Source organism: Oikopleura dioica, chromosome 2 (assembly GCF_907165135.1).
Source record: "Oikopleura dioica chromosome 2, OKI2018_I68_1.0, whole genome shotgun sequence".
Classification (NCBI taxonomy): domain Eukaryota; kingdom Metazoa; phylum Chordata; class Appendicularia; order Copelata; family Oikopleuridae; genus Oikopleura; species Oikopleura dioica.
In genome coordinates, this window is record NC_137292.1 from 8657387 (window position 1) to 8675646 (window position 18260).

The window sequence follows — 18260 nt, forward strand, 5'->3', positions numbered from 1 at the left end:
GTCTCGCTAGGACAGCTTTTAAAATAAACTGAAGTTGGAACAACCTAGATTACTTCACGAAATCTTTCCGGTGCAAGATAAGCCCGGGGATTCCAGTTGCCGAAAGTTAACTGCCTGGGAGATTGAACTCGGATTATTTTTTATGTAAGTTGTCTCATCGCGAACCAGTTGGACACAATTTTTTGGAGAATTGATTTGATTTGAAATAGAAATGAAATTTCTACTGTTACTGCCCACTTTTTATTTTAGAAGCTCTCCGCGGTCGTCATTATTACGGTTTATAATCTCCATTATCTATATTCCGCCGGTGAATTTGAAGATTACCTGCTCACTTATCCGCCAATTTTTGGTCACAGGTGCTCGAATTTGACATTTTCTCTGATAAATTTTAGATTTCATTATTTGTGCCACTATTTCTATTAGAAACCAATTGATTGCCAAGAATATGCAGGTCATGCAGAATTCTTTCAGTTCATCAAAAATATTAATTATGCTGTTTGGCAGTTTATTTGCTCAAAATACAATGTACAGTCAGAGTTATCTGATTTTTTTTTTGATAAAATAGAAATAGTAAAGTAGAAAGATTGAATAAGAAAATAGGATTCTGTCAAAAATAAATAGGTCCCAGCAAAATTCATTTCTCAAATATTGATTTGATGAAATTTTTTCTTCACTGGATATTTGTACAAAAATAGACGAATTCATACAAAAATAGGGGATTCGTAGCAAAATAAGGCTCTTTTTGGTCGTTGGGAGAGATTTACAAGAGTAGAAAAATAGAGTTTTCTTTGAAATATTTTTGTTGTTTTTTTTATAAAATGATAATTCAGGTAGCTCTCTGTGTATAAAAATAAGGATTTAAATTAGTTTGTGGTGATGCTGTAAGCAGAAGTGGGCGATTCTTGCTCGGACTTGTACCCGTCTACCATGCGCCGGTACTGTTCAGATTCAAGCATTTGGATTTCGATGGCGTTTTGTTGTTGGGCAACGCGCATTCGGACTGTATCCCATCGATCAAGAAGCATTGATGAGATGTTTTTCGCGATGTTTTGCGCTATAAAATTTAGTTTTTCAAAGCAATCTAAGAAAGGGGCCTCCTCTAACAGGGGTTTAAATCCTTCGAGTTAGTACAGTAAAACTTACAGTTGAAATCCGGCGCTTTAGCAGCAATCGAGCTTGTTTGATCGTCGCACTTTTCGAGATCTGGGTAGATATCATCCAGCCGATTGCTCAACAAGTCCGCTCGTTCCATTTGAGCATCGAGTGTGCCGCCAGATTGGGTCTAGTCACAGTTTTATGACTCTATAAATTACTGTAAGTCTCACCTGTAGTACTTGTTCGCACTCATCAAGCGCCGTCGCCGAGTTCTGGCATAATCTCTGGAATTCTGGCGCGAAGGTGAGTTGCTCCAGCGCAGCAGCCAAATCTGTCGATTTCAGGCTTCTGGTGGAGCTGGTAGTCGTCCTGTTTGTAGGAGGACCTTGCGCATGGTGCCCATTAGCGAACTGGGGCGAGGTTGAAATCGTCGCCGGCGATTTTATACTCGCTGGGGAACGAGATGGCGCCACGCGAGGGGTCCAGCTGCTCTGCGGGCTGTCGTTGTTCGTCCAATACTCGGCCGAGGCGCCACCAGTATTGTTGCTCGCTACGACGAGCAAGGGCTCCAATTTGGTCGCTTGAGGAAGTGGAGCATCACCGGTTCCATTTAGCGCAGGTGCAGATGTTTTTTGAACACTTGAAGTTGCTGGCGAAATGGATTTATTGGAAAACCTCGGCGAGTGCTTCTTCGGCGGGTTCGATACCTCCGAGATTTTCTGGCTCATCTTAGCCGATTGGACAGCTGCTTTGAGCTGCTTATGTAGCTCTTTGTAATCCTCGAGCTGCTGCGACAAGAGCTTGGACTCGCCAAGATCGGCAAAGGTAAAACTTCGGAGCTTTTTTCGCAGTCGTTCTACTTCCGAATACGACGCTTCTGGTGAGAGTTTGCTTGAAACTGGTGTTTTGGAGCTGGTTGTCATGGGACTGGGCGTATCTGAATTTTAAAATATTTTAATCTTCCGGCATCAAGAAAGAATTTTTTAATGAAGCGATTAAATGTCCGAAAATCATCAATCGAGAAAATAAAAATTCCCTGAAAACCGCAAAGACGAGCAAATATAAAATTCGAAATGGAATTCGGCCTCGGGAGGCATAAAAAAATAACCTCGACAGTAGACTATTTGCAAGGTTATTGACTACAAATGAGCACTTAAATATCACGTGAGGGGAAAATTCACGGCGGTATTTGACGAAGGAAATAGGGAGACAAAGGTAGCCCGGGAGTGGGTGTCAGTCTGTTTGGTAAGGGAACGAATCAATGATGCTAGCTAAGAATGAATTGCTTACCGTTTGGTGGTGTAATTTGAATAACAGGGGTCGAAACAGTAAGTGGCTTGTTGACCGATCGAACGAGTTTATCCTGCGCTTCACGGATATCGGATCCCCAGCTCTTCGCATTACTCGACAGCTCTCGAAGCTTATCGGCCCGTGCACGCAGTCGCGAACTTGTGCAATTCGCGCTGTCTGCTGCTAGCGATAACTGCTGCTCCATTGGTCTTCGTTTTTTCGATTCCTCTGAAAACTCGAGTCAAAAAGCTGTTCTGATAATTTCAAAGCAGTAATGATCAAATGGCAGTGCTGGCATTGCCCGAGGCCTGTGTTTGCTCGGCAGAGACAGGCACATAGGGCATAGTGTCTTTTCACGCTCTGTACAAATACAACAGAATCAGAATACAGCCGATTTACAACAATAGTCTTTCTTACGAGACAAGTGGCCTCTTGGGATTATGATTCGCTAAAGACTTTTGAGTCTTTGAAAAATACTCTTCGTTGATTTCAATTGACATTCGTACCTTTGAGTTGTTTAGAAACGCCAGAAAGTCGGTCGGCAAGAGCAACAAGCTCAAAATACTTCTGGTCAATAGTTGAAGCGTTCATTTCCGGCTCAGCTTCCCGCTCGATCGAGTTCAATTCCGATGTTGCTAAAGTGGCAAGATGGTCGGCTTTGCGCAGCAGGGATTCTACTTCCTCGTCCTTTTCCGCAGCCTAAAAAGAACATCGATATTATGTCAGTAAATCTAGGAACTGAGTGCTATCAAGATCTTGAAAGCTCATAAAGCGCATTTTTGCAAATGTTGATTTTCTTTATTGCACTTTTTTCTCACGAATGTAATTCTCACCTCACAAAATTCAATTCAAACACGAGATTAGAAGTTCCGTTCAAACTTTGAAGGACCAAAAATAAAGCTCTGAGTTGAGCATATTTGCGCAATAAATATTGCCAGTCCAATTGAATTGACAAAACCAAAAAATGCTCTTTTGTCAACGGCGGGAGGCACTTATCATTCAGTCAATTACTGTAATTCACCGTAAAAAAGTGGCTTTCGGAATAGAGTTATCCTATTTGAGCACAAAAGAGGCAGTTTTAATCCCTATTGTGAGATTTTTCTTTGCGGTCAAGTGATTTAAAAGTGTCCCAAAAAATTTTTTGTACCTTTTCAAGTTGTTTATCTCGAAGATCAGCTAGCTGTTGCACTCGGCTCATCTGCTGACAGGCTGTTTTCAAGACCTCAGGAAGAACAGAGTCCTAAGAATGAGAATCAAATATGATCTAAGCATTCTGAAAGATACCTCTTTAGTACCAGAAGTAGCCTCCGCTTCGAGTCTCAACAATTCAAGATGGAGCTCGTCCAGTTTGCTGTGTAGTTTTTCTTGCTTTTTCGTGGCGACCTTGAGATCTGTATCATCGCCGACAGGATCTGATAGCTGTAGCTCTGCATCTTGCAAAGCAGTCATCAACGTCACTAGTTTAACACCAGCTTCCTCTCGCTTGGCAACTGTACTGCGCAACTGAGAACAAGCAGATTCGATGTTTTTCTTGGCAAGAGAGAACTCTCGCTGGAGGGATGAAATCATTGAGCCGAGCTCTTTTGGTGGGGTTTTGTCAGAATAAAGCTTTGCGGCTTCTTTCCCGGCTGCAAAGACTTCTTTTTCCTTTTGGCAGATTTGACGATGGAGGGATTTTAGTTGGTCAATTTCCAAATGTTCCAAATCAGCTAAAAATGATTCAATTAGTCTTAAATACTGGAGATTTCTTACATGGATCAGTGATAACCGAGAGGAGGTTTTCATCAAACCAAGATTTTAGCTGGTTCAATTTTTTGAACGCCGCTTCTTTCAGCTCTGCTGAATCGATTTCATCCTTGACCAGGTCTTCCAAGAGATCCTTCTGATATTGCGCGCGTGAATGTAAACGCTGATGAAGAACTGTGCCCACGTGACCGAGGGGAATGCTCATGTGTTCCAGTTGCAAGATTTCGTCGATCGTCTCGTTAGATTTATCCAAGAGCTTCTCGAACTTGTTTTCGGAAGATTTGAACCCGGAAGATTTTTCTTTATCAAGAGAATTGGCGATTTCGTCGAGCGAGGATTCAATTTTCGCCGCCATTGGCTCAACAATTGACCACCTGCTTGCCTTAGCTTCCAACTCTGTTCGAATCATCGCGGCGTTAGATTTCGTTTCATCCCAGCGCTCATTGAGAACCTGAAAAGAAATCTTATTGTTGCAAAGTACTAATTTTTTACCTCGTATGCAGAAAGAAGCGATTGCTGAGAGCCAAGCGCTGCGGCAACTTGATCGAGTTGCTCCAATCGTTCCTCGCAACACTTGCTCATTTCATCGGTGTAGCATCTGAACGCTTCAGCAAGATTCGTTGCTTCCGTCGCATTCTGAGAATTGGCGTCTTTGTAGTTGTTACAGAATTGATCCGCCATTTTGAGCTCCTCGCGAATTTCATTGATGACTTTCTCGCAGCTCTGCCATGCGGCAGCAGCATCGCTGATGTCTGATTTCATTCCAGAAGCTTGGTTCAACAGTTGATTCGCTTTTTGTCGTATGATAGTGATAGCTTCTTTGACACGGTCTTGGGCGAGATGATTTGTTGATGGAGAGAGGGAGAGACACTGGCTTGCTGCTTCGAATTCGTTCAATTTATCAATCAGAACTGATTGAACATCTTCCAGTTCTTGATCAGTGAATTTGAGCTCGTCCTGATCTGGCATCACAAAACCATTACAGTCAGATTCAATCAGATCTAATCGAGCAGAAGCAGCGCCCAATTGACCGGAAACAGAGTTTAATCTTTCAGCGTAGGTCTGTCTGGCAGACAAAGCTTCAGACATGAGTTTCTTTTGCGAATCAAAGTCGGATAGCAAGCTTGGTTTAAGAGTTTCCAAGGTTTTTCTGGCATTGTCACGCTCATCGTCTGGAATTCGCTCATCTTCCTCCACTGCTAGAAGTTTTTCGAGATGATCAAGCCTCGAGACGGTCTCGTCTTCCAGAAGGTTGAGTCTCACGATCATTTTTTGAACTTCAGAGACCTGCAGTGGGAGACTTTGCGGCGCTGTTATGGCGATTTGAGTCTCTCGGAGCCATTTGAGCTCACTAGAAATAATTGAACTAAAGTCTCTGAGGCCAGCGAGTTTTGACTGGCACTCGCGAATGATCGCGTTGCACTCAGCCATGTGTCGACCGACTTTGTCGTTGATTTGGCTGATTCTGTTAGGCTCATTGTTTCCGAGTTTCTGTGCGAGAATCGTGATTTCCTTCAAATCTTGGCGAAGTTTCGCAAGATCTGCGATTGTCACGTGGCAGCAAGCGAGTTTCTTTTCAATTTCATCTTCTTTTGGCGAAGACATGGAAGAAAAGGCGACTGGGGTGGCAATATCGTCAAGAGTACTAGCGGCTGATTCATATTTACATTCGTACTCTTCTTTTAGCTTTGCGATTTCTTCCTCCCTGGCGAGGAGTTCACGGGCGATGTGCTCTTGTTGATGGAATTTTGTCAAGAGTTTCAAATGCCTTTCTGCTTGCCATGGCTGTCCAGCTTGCTTGAGCGACTCTTTCATCGAACGAAGTTCTTCGATATCAGGCCGGATTTTGTCCAGCAAGTCACTCATCTCCTTCGGCGAGGATTGTTTAGCGGCTACTTCTGATAAGAACGCTTCGACTTGGGCAGTTGTTCGCTCGTACTCGCGGCGGGAAGTGATGAGTTTCTCAGTCATTTCTGCTTTTTTCGCGGCGTTGGCTTGTATGCTAAAAATGTGTAATCAAATGCTGGTTTAAAAAAATTTACTTGTCAAGTTTCTGTTTTGACTTTTCAATGCGCTCTTGGAGAATGTTGATTTCTTGAGGAGGACTTGTGTCTGAGATCTCGTGGGCTTTGGATTTGACTGTTCGAAGAACATTTGCAATTTCAGGGATTTCGCGCTCCAGCTGATTGTATTGCTATTTTTGGATATTTAGATTACAGAGAAGTTGTTTTTTTATGAGAAGAAAATAGAAGTTCTAAATGAATTCTATTGATGATGACGATTTCAACGTGAAATGATGGGATTTTTACAAAACATAAGTTTTCACGATGCTAAAAAATACCGGTTGATCTATCCACTGTTCCTTTAGCTGCGTTTCTAGCTCAGCGATGGTGCCTGCCGACGATTCTGGGGTCAACTGAACTTCTGCTTCTTGAAGCCATCGCTTGACTCTGTTGAAATCGGCGTTGCACAATTCTCGCATCGCGAGTGCATGTTGCAAGTCCTTGGTGATATTGTCGCACTCGGATCGAAGTTTTTGGTAGCGCTCTTCAAGATCTAACGCAAAGTTTTAGTAAATTATTTTAAAAGAAAAAATCAATTAGCAAAAGAAAATATATTTGTTAGTGTCCACTCTGCTACAGAACAATATAGAAAAAGCAAACCCAAACATATTTCACCTAAGCCACCTAGTGGCGCCCCATCACGTGCAGTTGAAATAATGGTGCGGAATTTAAGAACCCTTCTTAATTTATTCTGACCTTTAACATAAACCGCATCGTCAGCTGTTTCCTTCACAAGGACCTTAAAATTAATTAAGACTTTGAAACAAGATGTAATTACCTTTAGTGAGCCAACTTTGGCCGTCAACTCTTCTAGTGGTTTTTGTCGACTAAGGAGCTCTCTGGTAAAGTTCTTGTAGTGGCTGATGAGCTTCGCCATTGAGTCCGGATTGACAGGGAAGAGTTTGAGGCGGAGTTCCATTCGTTTTTCGGCTTGGTCCATCCAGGAATTCAGCTCGCGGCCTTGGTTGTACCACCGCTCGTGATGTGCTTTGAGTTCCTCGAGCTTTGCGATCCGCTCATCTACGGCGCTCATCGCCGAGTCAAGTATTTCTTCTGCTTTAGAATCAGTCGAATCAATCTCTTCCTGCTCAATAGTCGAAAAACCAAGCTTCACTGCTGCTAATTGAATCTGCCGCAATTGCTGGAATTGTGAGTTGAGTTGAGCAAGCTCCTGCTGCGCTGCACAAGCTTTTTTCAATTGCTCCTCCAATTCAGCGATTGAAGAGTTTTGCTCGACGGGGATCGTAGTCTCCGCCAATTTCTTCTGCGCTGCTTCGATGAATTGTGCAAGTTTCTTTACAAAATCACACTTTTCATTTATCAAATCGCGCAAATGAGCCGAGCGGTTTTCAGAGCGGCTGATGATGTCAACAAGTCGAGATTTTTGATCGTTGACGATTGTTTGCCCATTCTCGTATTGAGTCGGCTGAAGCAATGATCGAATGCTACCCAAGTCGGTGACGACTTTTGAAATTGGACCGGTAATACTCTTTGCTCGATCGACGAGCTCTTCGAACCTGGCAAGCCTGGTTTCTGAGTTTTTATCGATCTTCGAGTTTTCAGAAAACTCAGACTGAAGTTGCTCAAGCTCTCGGTTGTAGGCAACTATTTGGACTTGAATACCTTTCGCCGCTTCGATCGATTCATGCATCTCATCGAGTTCTTTTTCGGCTCTTTCTTGAAGCACTTCGAGTCGGGCTTTCAGCTGCTCAACTTCCTTTACTTGATCGAGCTCGTTCAATTTCTCCTTGAAATCCATGCACTCGTGAATGATGATATTGAGGTCTTTAGCCTTTGCTTCCAGAATTGGAACAGCTTCTTCGAAGGATGATCCGCTATCATGGAGATCAGTGAGCGATTCAAGTTGATTCTCAGCTTTGTGGAGCCAGGCGTCAATGTCTGCGATTGTTTCTTGCTCGTGGTCCCATTTTTCGATATCTCTCTTGATGGATTGAACTTTTCCAAGTCTCTGTTGATCCACGGCTTTTGCCTCGTTCATGACATTCTTGCCTTCTTGAGAATCAGGTTGCTCGTGAGTGAATTCCTCACACCAGCGGATTATTTCCTGCATGTCAAATTTGATGTTCTCAAGCTGATCGAGTTGGCGGGCTGCTTGAGCTTGATCCTGAGCTTTTGGCATGTTGGAGATTGCGTTTCGTGCTTTCGACAGAGTTTGCATGTAATCCTTGACTTCTGTATTGCGATCTTTCGACTCGACAATATCTCGTTGGCATTTAGCCAGAAGTTCCGCGACTTTCTGGTGCATTCCATTTGCTGCATCGACCAGTGGCTGCATTTTTTGATAACGGGAGTCGTCTAATTCTGCCGCTCGGGCTGCAGAAACAGATTTTTGGAACGCTTCGACGTCTTGAAGGAGAATGGTCGCTTGAGACTCGCGTTCTAGCGCTGGCTCAGAGCAATTGAGTATTTGCTCCTCAAGCTCTCCGATGTGAAAAGATAACTGGAACATTGTTCGCTCCAATTTTTGAATCTCCGCGAGATAGTGATTGACAGCGTCGATTCCTTTGGATACATCATCTGCTTGTCGCCTGAGTTCCCTACCAAGCTCTTTGAACTTTCCTTGTTGTTTGTAGAAATGAGGAGCAACTTTGTCTTGAATTTCGAGGGGCATTTTCCCAAGACGGAATTCGGCCTCGATGAATTTCTCCTTCTCACGAGCGTGATCTTTGATTTGAGCGCTGAGCTCTGCTTGCTTTTTCTTCAGCTCGCCGAGTTCTTTGCTCTCACCGATTGGATTTGAGTTCAGTTTCTTGTCCGCTTTTTCGAGGAACTGATCGATGTGTTTCTGAGCATGATCGTAATCGCACCAGTGAGCTCTTGTTTTTGTCGTTCTTCGCTGAGCAGATTGAAGTTTAGCGTAGAATTCTTGATAGCTGTCGTTGACCGATTTGCCCATTTTCTTGATGTCGCAAATTGTCGACTCAGAAAGAGGGGAACGGTTTCCTCCAGCGACGACTCGGTCACATTTGTCAACGAGACCGACAATAACGGCCCTTCGAGTCTCGCACTCGGTTATTAGCTGGTGAAGTGTTTGGAGTACTTCTTCTAAATGATCTCCCGGGTAGGGAATATTTTCGGGTGGAGTGATGGCCTCGATGAACGTTTCATTGCTAACTTGAATCCATTGTTCGATATCTTCGATATTCAGTGAGATTTCATGAAGAGCGGATGCGGCGAGTTCGGCAGATTTTAATTTTGACTTCGTTTGTCCGAGTAAGTTTTGGAACTTGGTCGATAGATCGTTGATTTCGATGGTGATTGCTAGATCAAGGCGACTTTTGTCCATGAGCTGACTTGCTGTTTCCGTGATTGCGTCCTTAGTCTCTTTCTTCGCCATAAACTCGTTGACCATCGATTGTAGTTCTGAGACGATGACTGGAGCATTGTTAGATTTGTCTTCGTTGATGATGATCTTGTTTCGGCTGGAGTCTTTGAGAACATCATTTTGTGATTCAAGCCATTTCAATAAGTCTTGAACACTTTTTCGCAAAAGCTCGATTTCAGTCTTCCTCTCATTGAGTTCGCAGATTCCTGATTTCACAGAACTTTTGAGCTGCTGCCACTCATCGATGATTGGATTGTTGTACGCATCCTGACATTCTGTTTCCAAAATGTTGCATTTTGCGTCGCCTTCTGGAATAACTTCGGCTTCAAAAGCAACGAGCCCGGCGAGTGATGTTTCAACATCAACACCATTTGGTTCCATGAAACCAACAACGATGGGTCGTTGATCTGCAAGCCAATCAGTAAAGTCTCGAAGTGCATGTCTTCTATCTTCAAGCAGTTCAGCTTCGCTCGCGGAAATTTGAAGCTTTTCGTTCGCTGCAGCAAGAAGAATTCTATACTTTTCCTGGGTTCGCTCTACTTTTTGTGCTGCATTTTCACATGGACCGATTGCCGCTGTGAGATGTTTTGTCTGTTTATCCAGTTGTTCGATGCAGAAGAAATGGCCATGATGATTGAAATCGTCGACGATTGTTTTCAGTCGATGCATCGTCAATGTCGGAGATATGGTGGACTCAGAGTTGTCCGAATCAGAAGTATCACCAACTCTTTCATCAAGATTTTTCGCTGCCTTTGACAACCAACTGTTTGCCGCGGTAATTGCATCTTCCCAAAGCGACCATTGCTGAAGATTGTAGCTGAGTTTTTCTTCCGAATGACGCAACGAGTTCAAGAATGTCGACCAAACTTCTTTCAAGCTTTGAGCTTGAAGCTGAACTGCATGTTTTCCGTTTTGAGAAGTTCCCTGAAGCACCATTTCTAATCGGCTCAATGCTACTTGGACCATTCCTTCGCCTGTTTGTTGTTCGTTGGCGATTCTACGGGAATCCTTCAGTCGCTTTTCGATGCCATTCTTATCAACACCTTCTAGACCAGGATTAAGAGAGTCAATGCACTGCTGACGTTCTTTTATCCACTCCTCGGCGCCGGCGATTTCTGTGACGAGAGTCATGTGCTGCTGGAGACGAGTTTGAGCGTCTCTCTTTGCCTGTGACGATTGATGACAGAGTGATCTGTATGATGTCTGTAGTTCACCGACTCGAAGGGTTCCTCCTGGATATTGAACTTTGACGGCTTTTCTTTTTAATCGAAGGAACTTGTATTGTTCGTCGGTTGTTTCTTCGTCAATAGCTTGAAGAGCAGCAAAATTGGACTTTTTCAAACCGATCGTTGCTTTTAAACCGCTCTCTGCTTTGAGTCTTGATTCCATTTGACTCAGCCAGTGGAACAGCTCGAAACAAGACTTGTCAAAGTCCTTGAGTCCGTCAATGTAGCCTACTACTGATTGTTTTGCTTCATCCAACTCGGAAACAAAGTGCTTCCACTTTTCTTTTAGTTGCCGGATTGTTGAGCGATTGAGATTGACCTGTTCGCTGATGAAAATTACTGTTCCTTTGTCGGCAAGATTATTGAGGTCCTTCAGCTTATCATTTCCTTGCTCTAAGCAGGCGCCGGTTAACTCGTTCAAAGCGATGATGATTTTCTGTGCTCCTTCCAAATCACCTCTCGGAGTCGACAACTGTTGTAGCTGAGCAGTATGTCGCCGGATAAAACTGTCAAACTGACTTGATTTGAGCTTGAATTGAGAACGAAGATCTGTTTCGATCTCATTCCGGATCTTTCCAAGCTCTGTTTTCTTGACTGTAAATTCTGATAGCGTTTTGGTAACGGCTTCAGAAATCTCTGTTGCGTCTTCATTCGCAAATTTTCTACAGAGAACGTTCAATTGAGTTCTGATTGGATTTTGCTTTGATGAGAGTTTTTTCATTTTATGCTCTGCCTCAACCAGCTCCGGGATCTTTTCAGTGATATCTTCACTTGTTGGTAGAGAAATTGCATTAAGATCCTCGGAGAACTCCTTCAATTGGAACTCGATCTTTTCTTGCTCCTTTTGGAAGCCATCTTGGTATTCTTCAAGTTCAGCCAATGCATGACTTATTGATTCAGAAGCTTCATCAATTGAAGCTTCCCATTCTTTCCAAGAAGCTTTTTGCTGTTTGGTCTCTGTCGCGATAAGATCATACCCAGCTGGAGCAGTGTCATTCTCAAGAGACTCAGCAAGTGTTACAGTCGCTTCAAGCCTCGCCAGTCCATCAATTTTCGCTTTTTGAAGCTCTTCAATTTTCGCCACTTTCTTTTGAAGATGATAACGATCCTTTTCTCCGACAAGATCAGACCAGCGACTTAGCTCTTCTTTCGCTGAATTGATCCATTCTTCGAGCTCATCGCCTGCAACGATCCATCGCTCATGCCGGTCGCGGATTTCACTCGCTCTTCGTATTTTCTCATTAAGATCAGCGCGGATAACGTTCACTCTATTCGTCAACGGGGCTAATACATTGCTTGCAACTACAGAGGAAGCTGTACTCATGTCCATGTTAACTGGCTCGCCGGGAAGATCCGATGTAAAATCGTTCGTTTGGTAGCCAGACTCGAGCATGAGCGTTTCAGAGGCTGTTATTTTTGCCTCAACTTCGTTCAGATCATTTTCCAGCTCAATTAGTCTCTCGACCCGCTGTTTCTTCTCCTTGAAATCGGATGGAACCGGTGGATCTTCTTCGAGAACCGCTTCGATGTCAGCTAGTGTGTTCTCAAGTTCAACGCAGGATTTTGCTAACTGCGAAAGTTCAGAATTTCGAAGCTCAGATTTTGCACGTAAGTTTTCCAACTTATCGACGAGCTCTTCAAAAGCATGCTTCATGATTTCCATGTCTTCTTGTTGTTTAGTGCGACCAGTTGGAGACATGAAGTTGCAGAGTCGCTCTGCCCGGCCTAGGGCCTTGTGGATCTTCACTTCTCCTTCTTGTTTCTCTAGAAGAACGAGATCAACAAGATTTGTGACATTTTGGCACTCGGTAACGCTGGAGACGTTGTCGAGGTCGGCATCAAGGGTGCTGACTCGGTCGAGGATAGATTTGATCCATTTTCTGAGATTTTCTTTCGAAATGTTGAATTCATTCAGCTGCTCCTCGAAGGAAACGAGATTTCTCAGTTTATCATCAACTTTCTTTTCCAAGTTGTTGAAGTCGTTAACGGTTAGTTGGATTCTTTTGCCCGGGACAGTTCCAATGTCGCCATCGGCGATGTCCATCACTTGCTGTTGAAGAGTTTTGAAGACATCTTTTTTCGCATCAACTTCGCTCTTCAGATCTTTGAGCGCTTCAATGAACGAATCAACCTCTTTTACATCATCAATGTCCTTGTCATGCTCGTCGAGCTTCGTTTTCGTCTTTTCAAGCCACGTCTGTAAGGTAATTCGATTATCCTCGAGAGTTGAGACGTAAATCGAGGCATCTTTGAGCACACTAACATAGTGTTTAGCTTCCCGAATGATTCCCTTGAAATCTTGCATGTGTTTTTCAGGCTTGCTTGCGTCGAAATCGTTAGATTCAGCCAGTTCTTTCAGCCATCCTTCAACCTTTTCTTGACTTTCGAGGACCTCTTCTAGTGAGTCAATCTTTGATTGGATCTCATGCGATTCTCCAGCTACATCTTGAGCTTCGGCAATACTTTCTTGGGCCCGTTTCTTCCAGATGAGGAATTTTTCTTCGTTTTTTGTGAACTCATCGACAAGAGCTTGTTCGAGTTTGTTCAGAACAGAGAGTGACAGCTTGCAAACAGTCTCATATTTCCGAACAAGCGCAGTTACTGCAGTTGTTGTTTCTTCCAACTTATCAGCGCCATGGAAATTTCGGCAAAGTGAATTGAGATGATCCTTGGCTTGTTCAACATTGTCGCGTTGTTTGATCAACTCAGAATTGATTTCTTTACATTTCGGGATGTTATCTGCTCGGTTTGTTTTCTCAATTGTCAGCAGTGTGTTCTCCTTTGCTGATAACCAAGAGTCTAGATCAGCAATGTACGCTTGAAGCTGACCATGTTCGCCTTCGAAAAATTCTAGCTTCTTTATTTTCGCGGCAAAGAGTGTCTTTGATCTTTCAAGTCGCTTGGCGATTTCGTCTAAAGAAGTCTTTTGCGAATCGTTTTGAGCACTCGATCGCAAATGTTCGAGTTGGGCTTCGTGGTCTTCGATTTCCATCGGAAGCTGTTCAAGCCGTTCTGAGAGGGATTTACTTCCATCGAGGTTGTTATTCAATTCATGAGCAACTTGACGCGCCCATGCGTCGATGGTATTTTCAAATTCGCTAATGTTTTCGTCGATTTTAGCGGTGTTTTCATACTCTTGAATGAGCTCTTCGACTTGATCTTGTAAATCCATGTATTGATCTGTCAGTAATTCGATTGAAGACGCGTTAGATTTCGAAGACTCTTCATCAGAAGATTCTCCAGAGCTGTCTCTCTCGAACTTTGAAGCAACCTCTGCCGGGATACTTTTCAGAACGAGGCTTTGACTCAGCTCCAGGGTTTTGACCTTGATCTGATTTTTCGACTTTTTGAGCTTGTCAGCGTTTTCTTGTTGCGCTTCGAGATCTTCCCTTGCTTTTCGCAATGAAGAAACGACATTTGACGCGACGTCCTCTTCCTTGATTTCACCAATTACTTTTTCGACGTTTTTCAGAAGCTGCTTGATCGTAGCGATTTCGTCTTTGTACTCATTTTCAGCAGAATGCAATTCAGTCAAATGCTGCCTGAAATCAGAAAACTCCTCTGATGTCGCGTCAATAAGTTTCTGAAGAGCGTCAATCTTGGCATTGACTTCATCAGACAGTTCTTTCCGTTCTTGACAGATCTTTTCTCCCTTTGCTCGGATCGACTTCATTTCTATTTCGTTGAAGTTTGACAGTTGTTCAACCATATGAGCAAGTTTCCGTGTTTTTGAGTATTGAGTCATTTCTTTCGCTTTTTCGAGCTCTTCGACCTCATCTTGGAGATCGAGAATTTGCTGCTCGAGTTCTTCAGCTCTTCGTTTGAAGTTATCATAGGCGAGATTTTTGGATTCCTTTGATGAACTTTGGAGAGAAGCAAATTGCAGAATTTCTTCCACTCTTTCGTCTAATCTTGTGATTAGCTGTCGAGCGAGAATTGTTTGTTCTTTGAATACAAATTGCAAGTGGCCTTGGTGGGCTTGGTTGTCAAAGTTTATCGCAATTTTGAGCGCATCGACGAGCTCTTCTGTGATGTTTTTGCAGTCTTGAATCATTTCAGCGTCGAATTCTCCGTTTTCTTTCATGATAGCAGTAAACTTCTCAATCTCGTCCATCAGGGGAGAACAGCGAGCCTGAAGATCTCCAAGCATTTCTGCAGCACGCTTTCTTCCCTTGAGAAGAAGACTCACTCGCTCAGATAGTTCTTTGAACTCGACCAGTTTTCCGGAAATGTTTCTAAAGTCCTCAGTTGGAATAAGTTGATCAATTTTCCGAACGAGAAGAGATACTTCATCAACACTTGCAGCCGCGGAAAGAGTTTGAAGAGTCTCATCCGAGGTCTTTTTCATTTCTTCTATGAGTTCGATTTGAATTGTCTTTTGAGATCTTGTTTTAGAATCGATTCTCAGGACTTCATTCATTTTTCGATCCATAGTAATTGCAAACTCTTCCGTTGCTTTCTTCACCTCCTTGATCTTTTCTACCATATCTTCGAGTACCTGGGGGATTCCGGTGAAAACGACCTCAAGACTTGCAGCTTTGGTTGTCATTCGATCAGCTTCGCAATTGCACAGCTTGCAGATTTCATCGACTTGCGATCTCAGCAAATCTGGTGTCTCCTGAATATTCTCGTATTCTGACTGAAGAGATTTGATCGCAGATATGTCCGACTGCCACTGAATTGGATTCACAGCAATTTTCTGATCCGCCACATCATAAACAGAGGCTCGATCAATAAATGCTTGTATAATTCTAAAGTTTTCGTCGCTTTCCAGCCATATTTTGTGCGCTTTTGTCAGATCGGACTTGAATTGGCTTTGTTTTTCCTTCAGAGTTTGCGCCTTGCTCTCGAGTTCTTCGATCTCTTCTTGAACTTGAGCAGAGATCTCGTGCGCTTTTACGGTGCTTAGCGTGCCCAAAGAAGAGTCCAACAAAAGCCCGGCGCGTGTGTTTTCTTCTTTCAATGGGACGATCTCATCTGCCTGGGAAATTTCACTTTCTTCTACGACTCGTAAAATGTCTTCAGCGGCGTTCAAGTTGCCTCTTACTGTCGCTAAGTTGTTTCGAATTCGCTGTCCGGCGGAGACGAGTTCTGATCCGAGGCTCAGGAGCGTCTTAGAAGCATCCGAAAGTGTCTCCCATCGAGCGCGAAGATTAGCCGCCCGGGTTTTGAGCGAACTGCCAGGTTCTGTGTGCGATTCTAACTGAACAATTGAATCGTCGCACTTTCGTAAACGAGGTTCAAAAAGTGGAAGTTTGGCCTCAAACTCGGTAAGCTGCTGGTACCAAGTTTGAGGTGCTTCTCGAGTTTCTCCATCTGCCTTTGACTGGGCGTCAAGTTGCGCGTATTCCTGCTCGTTTTCTTCCAGCTCTCTTGATAGCTCGTGTAAAAGGGATTCAGTTTCGCTCCATTGAGAGCGCAGGTTCCTCAGAGCCTTGATTTTTCGGTCAAGTTGAGCTTAAATTTAAATTCATAAAATCAAATTATAAATCTTCTTACTGATAGCAGCATCTTGCCGTGATTTTAAGTCGCTCATTTCATCGGCCAAGTTCTTTTCACCAGATGGCGAGCATGCTTTCTCTAGCTCATTGAAGCATTTCTCCGCCAATGTCTCTCTGAGTTCTTCCGTTTTCACCTGAAAGAGTTCTTTTGAAAAATAATGGAAATTGAGAGCGGACACAATTTTTATAAAGCAAGGCCCTGCTTTACCTACACTTGAGTTAGCAAAGAGCCTCTGAGCAACTTCAACTCAATAGAATCGACAAAGAACGCATAAAATCACTTCAATAAGGAGCTTAACGTACTGTCGCAACATGTTTTTACAAGTTATTTATGCAGAAATTTTCTGTTAGGGTTACAGTTTAATCTTAAAGTTCAATTTATTATTTTTAATAAGCGTTATTCGTGTCAAATGAGTACTGTATGAGTTCAGCTTAACTCAAATTGAGCTCACAATTTTACTAACCAGTGATTCCTTGTTGTCTTCGATAACAGAAAGATGCTTCTCTAGGACTTGAAGACTATCATATTTTGATTTTCCTTTCTCAGCCTCAATTTTGTCCAATCTTCTGTTAATCTCATCAACCAGCTCTTCAAATCCGTTCCACGCTTTTAGATTTTTTTTCAGGAAGTCGCCCCTTTCGCTCATTCGGATCTCGAAGTTCTAATTTAAAAATGTTAATTTATTCCAATTTCGGAGAAGTTTGAATTCTGCCGCGTTGCAAAAAGTTAAGATCAAAGACAATAGATGAGAAAATTGTTGAAAAAACAATGGCGGAATAATCACTTCTTCCTTTGAACTCTACGTAGAATTAATTTACCTTTATTTTCTCCTTCAAATTGTCGGTAGAAGGTCCAATAATCATATCGCAAATTTCTGCTGAATCTCCTGCAAGAGGCTTTTCTAGCTCTAGAATTTCAGCAAGGACAGCTGTCTGCTGCTCCTTGTAATCTTGGCAGAGGCGTTCATGCTGTTCATTTTGCTTTTTGGAATCTCGGACGGAATCGATGAATCTCTTTTGGCCATTTTGATCGAGGGCGAGGTCTTCTTCCATGATTTCAATTTCTTCTATCGCGGAATTGATTCGCTCCTTCATCTTGTGCGCAGCTCTTGCTTGGGCGAGCCGTTTCTTGAGCTTGTCCATTTTAGACGATTTGTCGCGAGCTTCAGACGCGAACGCTAGAATTTGCTCTTCTTGCTCTTCGCGGAAGGGTTGAGGGAGTGACTTGCTGATGTTGTCGAGATTTTTCTTCGCGTCGTTTACGCTTTCCTCGATTTTGTCTTTTTCTTCTTCCCATGTTGCCAGAACTTTTTCTGCTTTGTCCAGATCTTCCACCTTCACAAAATCAACTGGCTCATCAGATTTTCCCGCGGATGAAAGCAAATTCGAAATGTCATTCATTTCGTTCATGAAAACATCCACCTTCTCCGGCAAACCATCAAGCTCCTTTGCGAGATCCTTTTCATTATTCGCTAATTGGTCAATTTGCGTTCGTAAATTTTCAACGAGTCGTTGGTTTATCTCGTCCGGTTCAGAGCGAAATTTCTCGCTGACATTTTCAAGCAGCCGTTTTGCTTCGCGAATCGGATTTGGGGAGCGTTCAAGCTTCTGTTCGCGAGTTTCAATTGCGACCTTAGGGCCGTCTGATTTTAGCGTTTCGCGAATGTCGTTTAGAACTGTCTTTGCTTTCTCGATTTCATCTTGCACTCCTTTTACGAGCTTGTTAATCTCGATTCGTTCTGAAATTGTAAGTAACGCATCAAGAGTTTCTTTCATCAACGGCACTAGTTCGTCGCAGTGTTGTTCATGATCAGCAAGATTGGTCTTTTTCTGGCTGAGATCTTTGGTTCTTTTGCGATTAAAACGCTGTGGGACAACACGAAATCCGAGTCCGTGGACGTATTGAACTTTTGGATAGTAAATTCCATTCTTTGAAACTTTGTTGCCCATTTATATAAAATAAATTGGGCGGAATAGTTCTTATCAAATCATT

At 43.1% G+C, this 18260-nt stretch overlaps 1 protein-coding gene across 1 annotated transcript; it reads right to left on the minus strand.

The window, feature by feature from the left end:
- Positions 1 to 488: 488 nt before the first annotated feature.
- Positions 489 to 18217, minus strand: LOC145698104 (nesprin-1-like). Its single transcript, XM_081775308.1, has 16 exons — positions 17087 to 18217; positions 16732 to 16929; positions 16266 to 16401; positions 6973 to 16223; positions 6891 to 6933; positions 6473 to 6687; positions 6174 to 6325; positions 4624 to 6133; positions 4138 to 4582; positions 3670 to 4094; positions 3533 to 3625; positions 2892 to 3084; positions 2386 to 2613; positions 1326 to 2032; positions 1144 to 1282; positions 489 to 1054 (listed from the first exon to the last, which is right to left on the minus strand). The coding sequence occupies exons 1-16, from the start codon at positions 18215 to 18217 to the stop codon at positions 864 to 866; spliced, it is 15057 nt and encodes a 5018-aa protein (XP_081631434.1). The 3' UTR covers positions 489 to 863.
- Positions 18218 to 18260: the final 43 nt, after the last annotated feature.

What these genes read in the sequence shown, in the direction of transcription:
- LOC145698104 (XM_081775308.1), bottom strand. Translation starts at nt 18,217, where the DNA reads ATGGGCAACAAAGTTTCAAAGAATGGAATTTACTATCCAAAAGTTCAA. An exon ending in AACAGTGGATAGATCAACCG is followed by an intron (nt 6,326 to 6,472) that starts GTATTTTTTAGC and finishes ATCCAAAAATAG; the next exon opens with CAATACAATCAGCTGGAGCG. An exon ending in TCAAATTACACCACCAAACG is followed by an intron (nt 2,033 to 2,385) that starts GTAAGCAATTCA and finishes TTTAAAATTCAG; the next exon opens with ATACGCCCAGTCCCATGACA.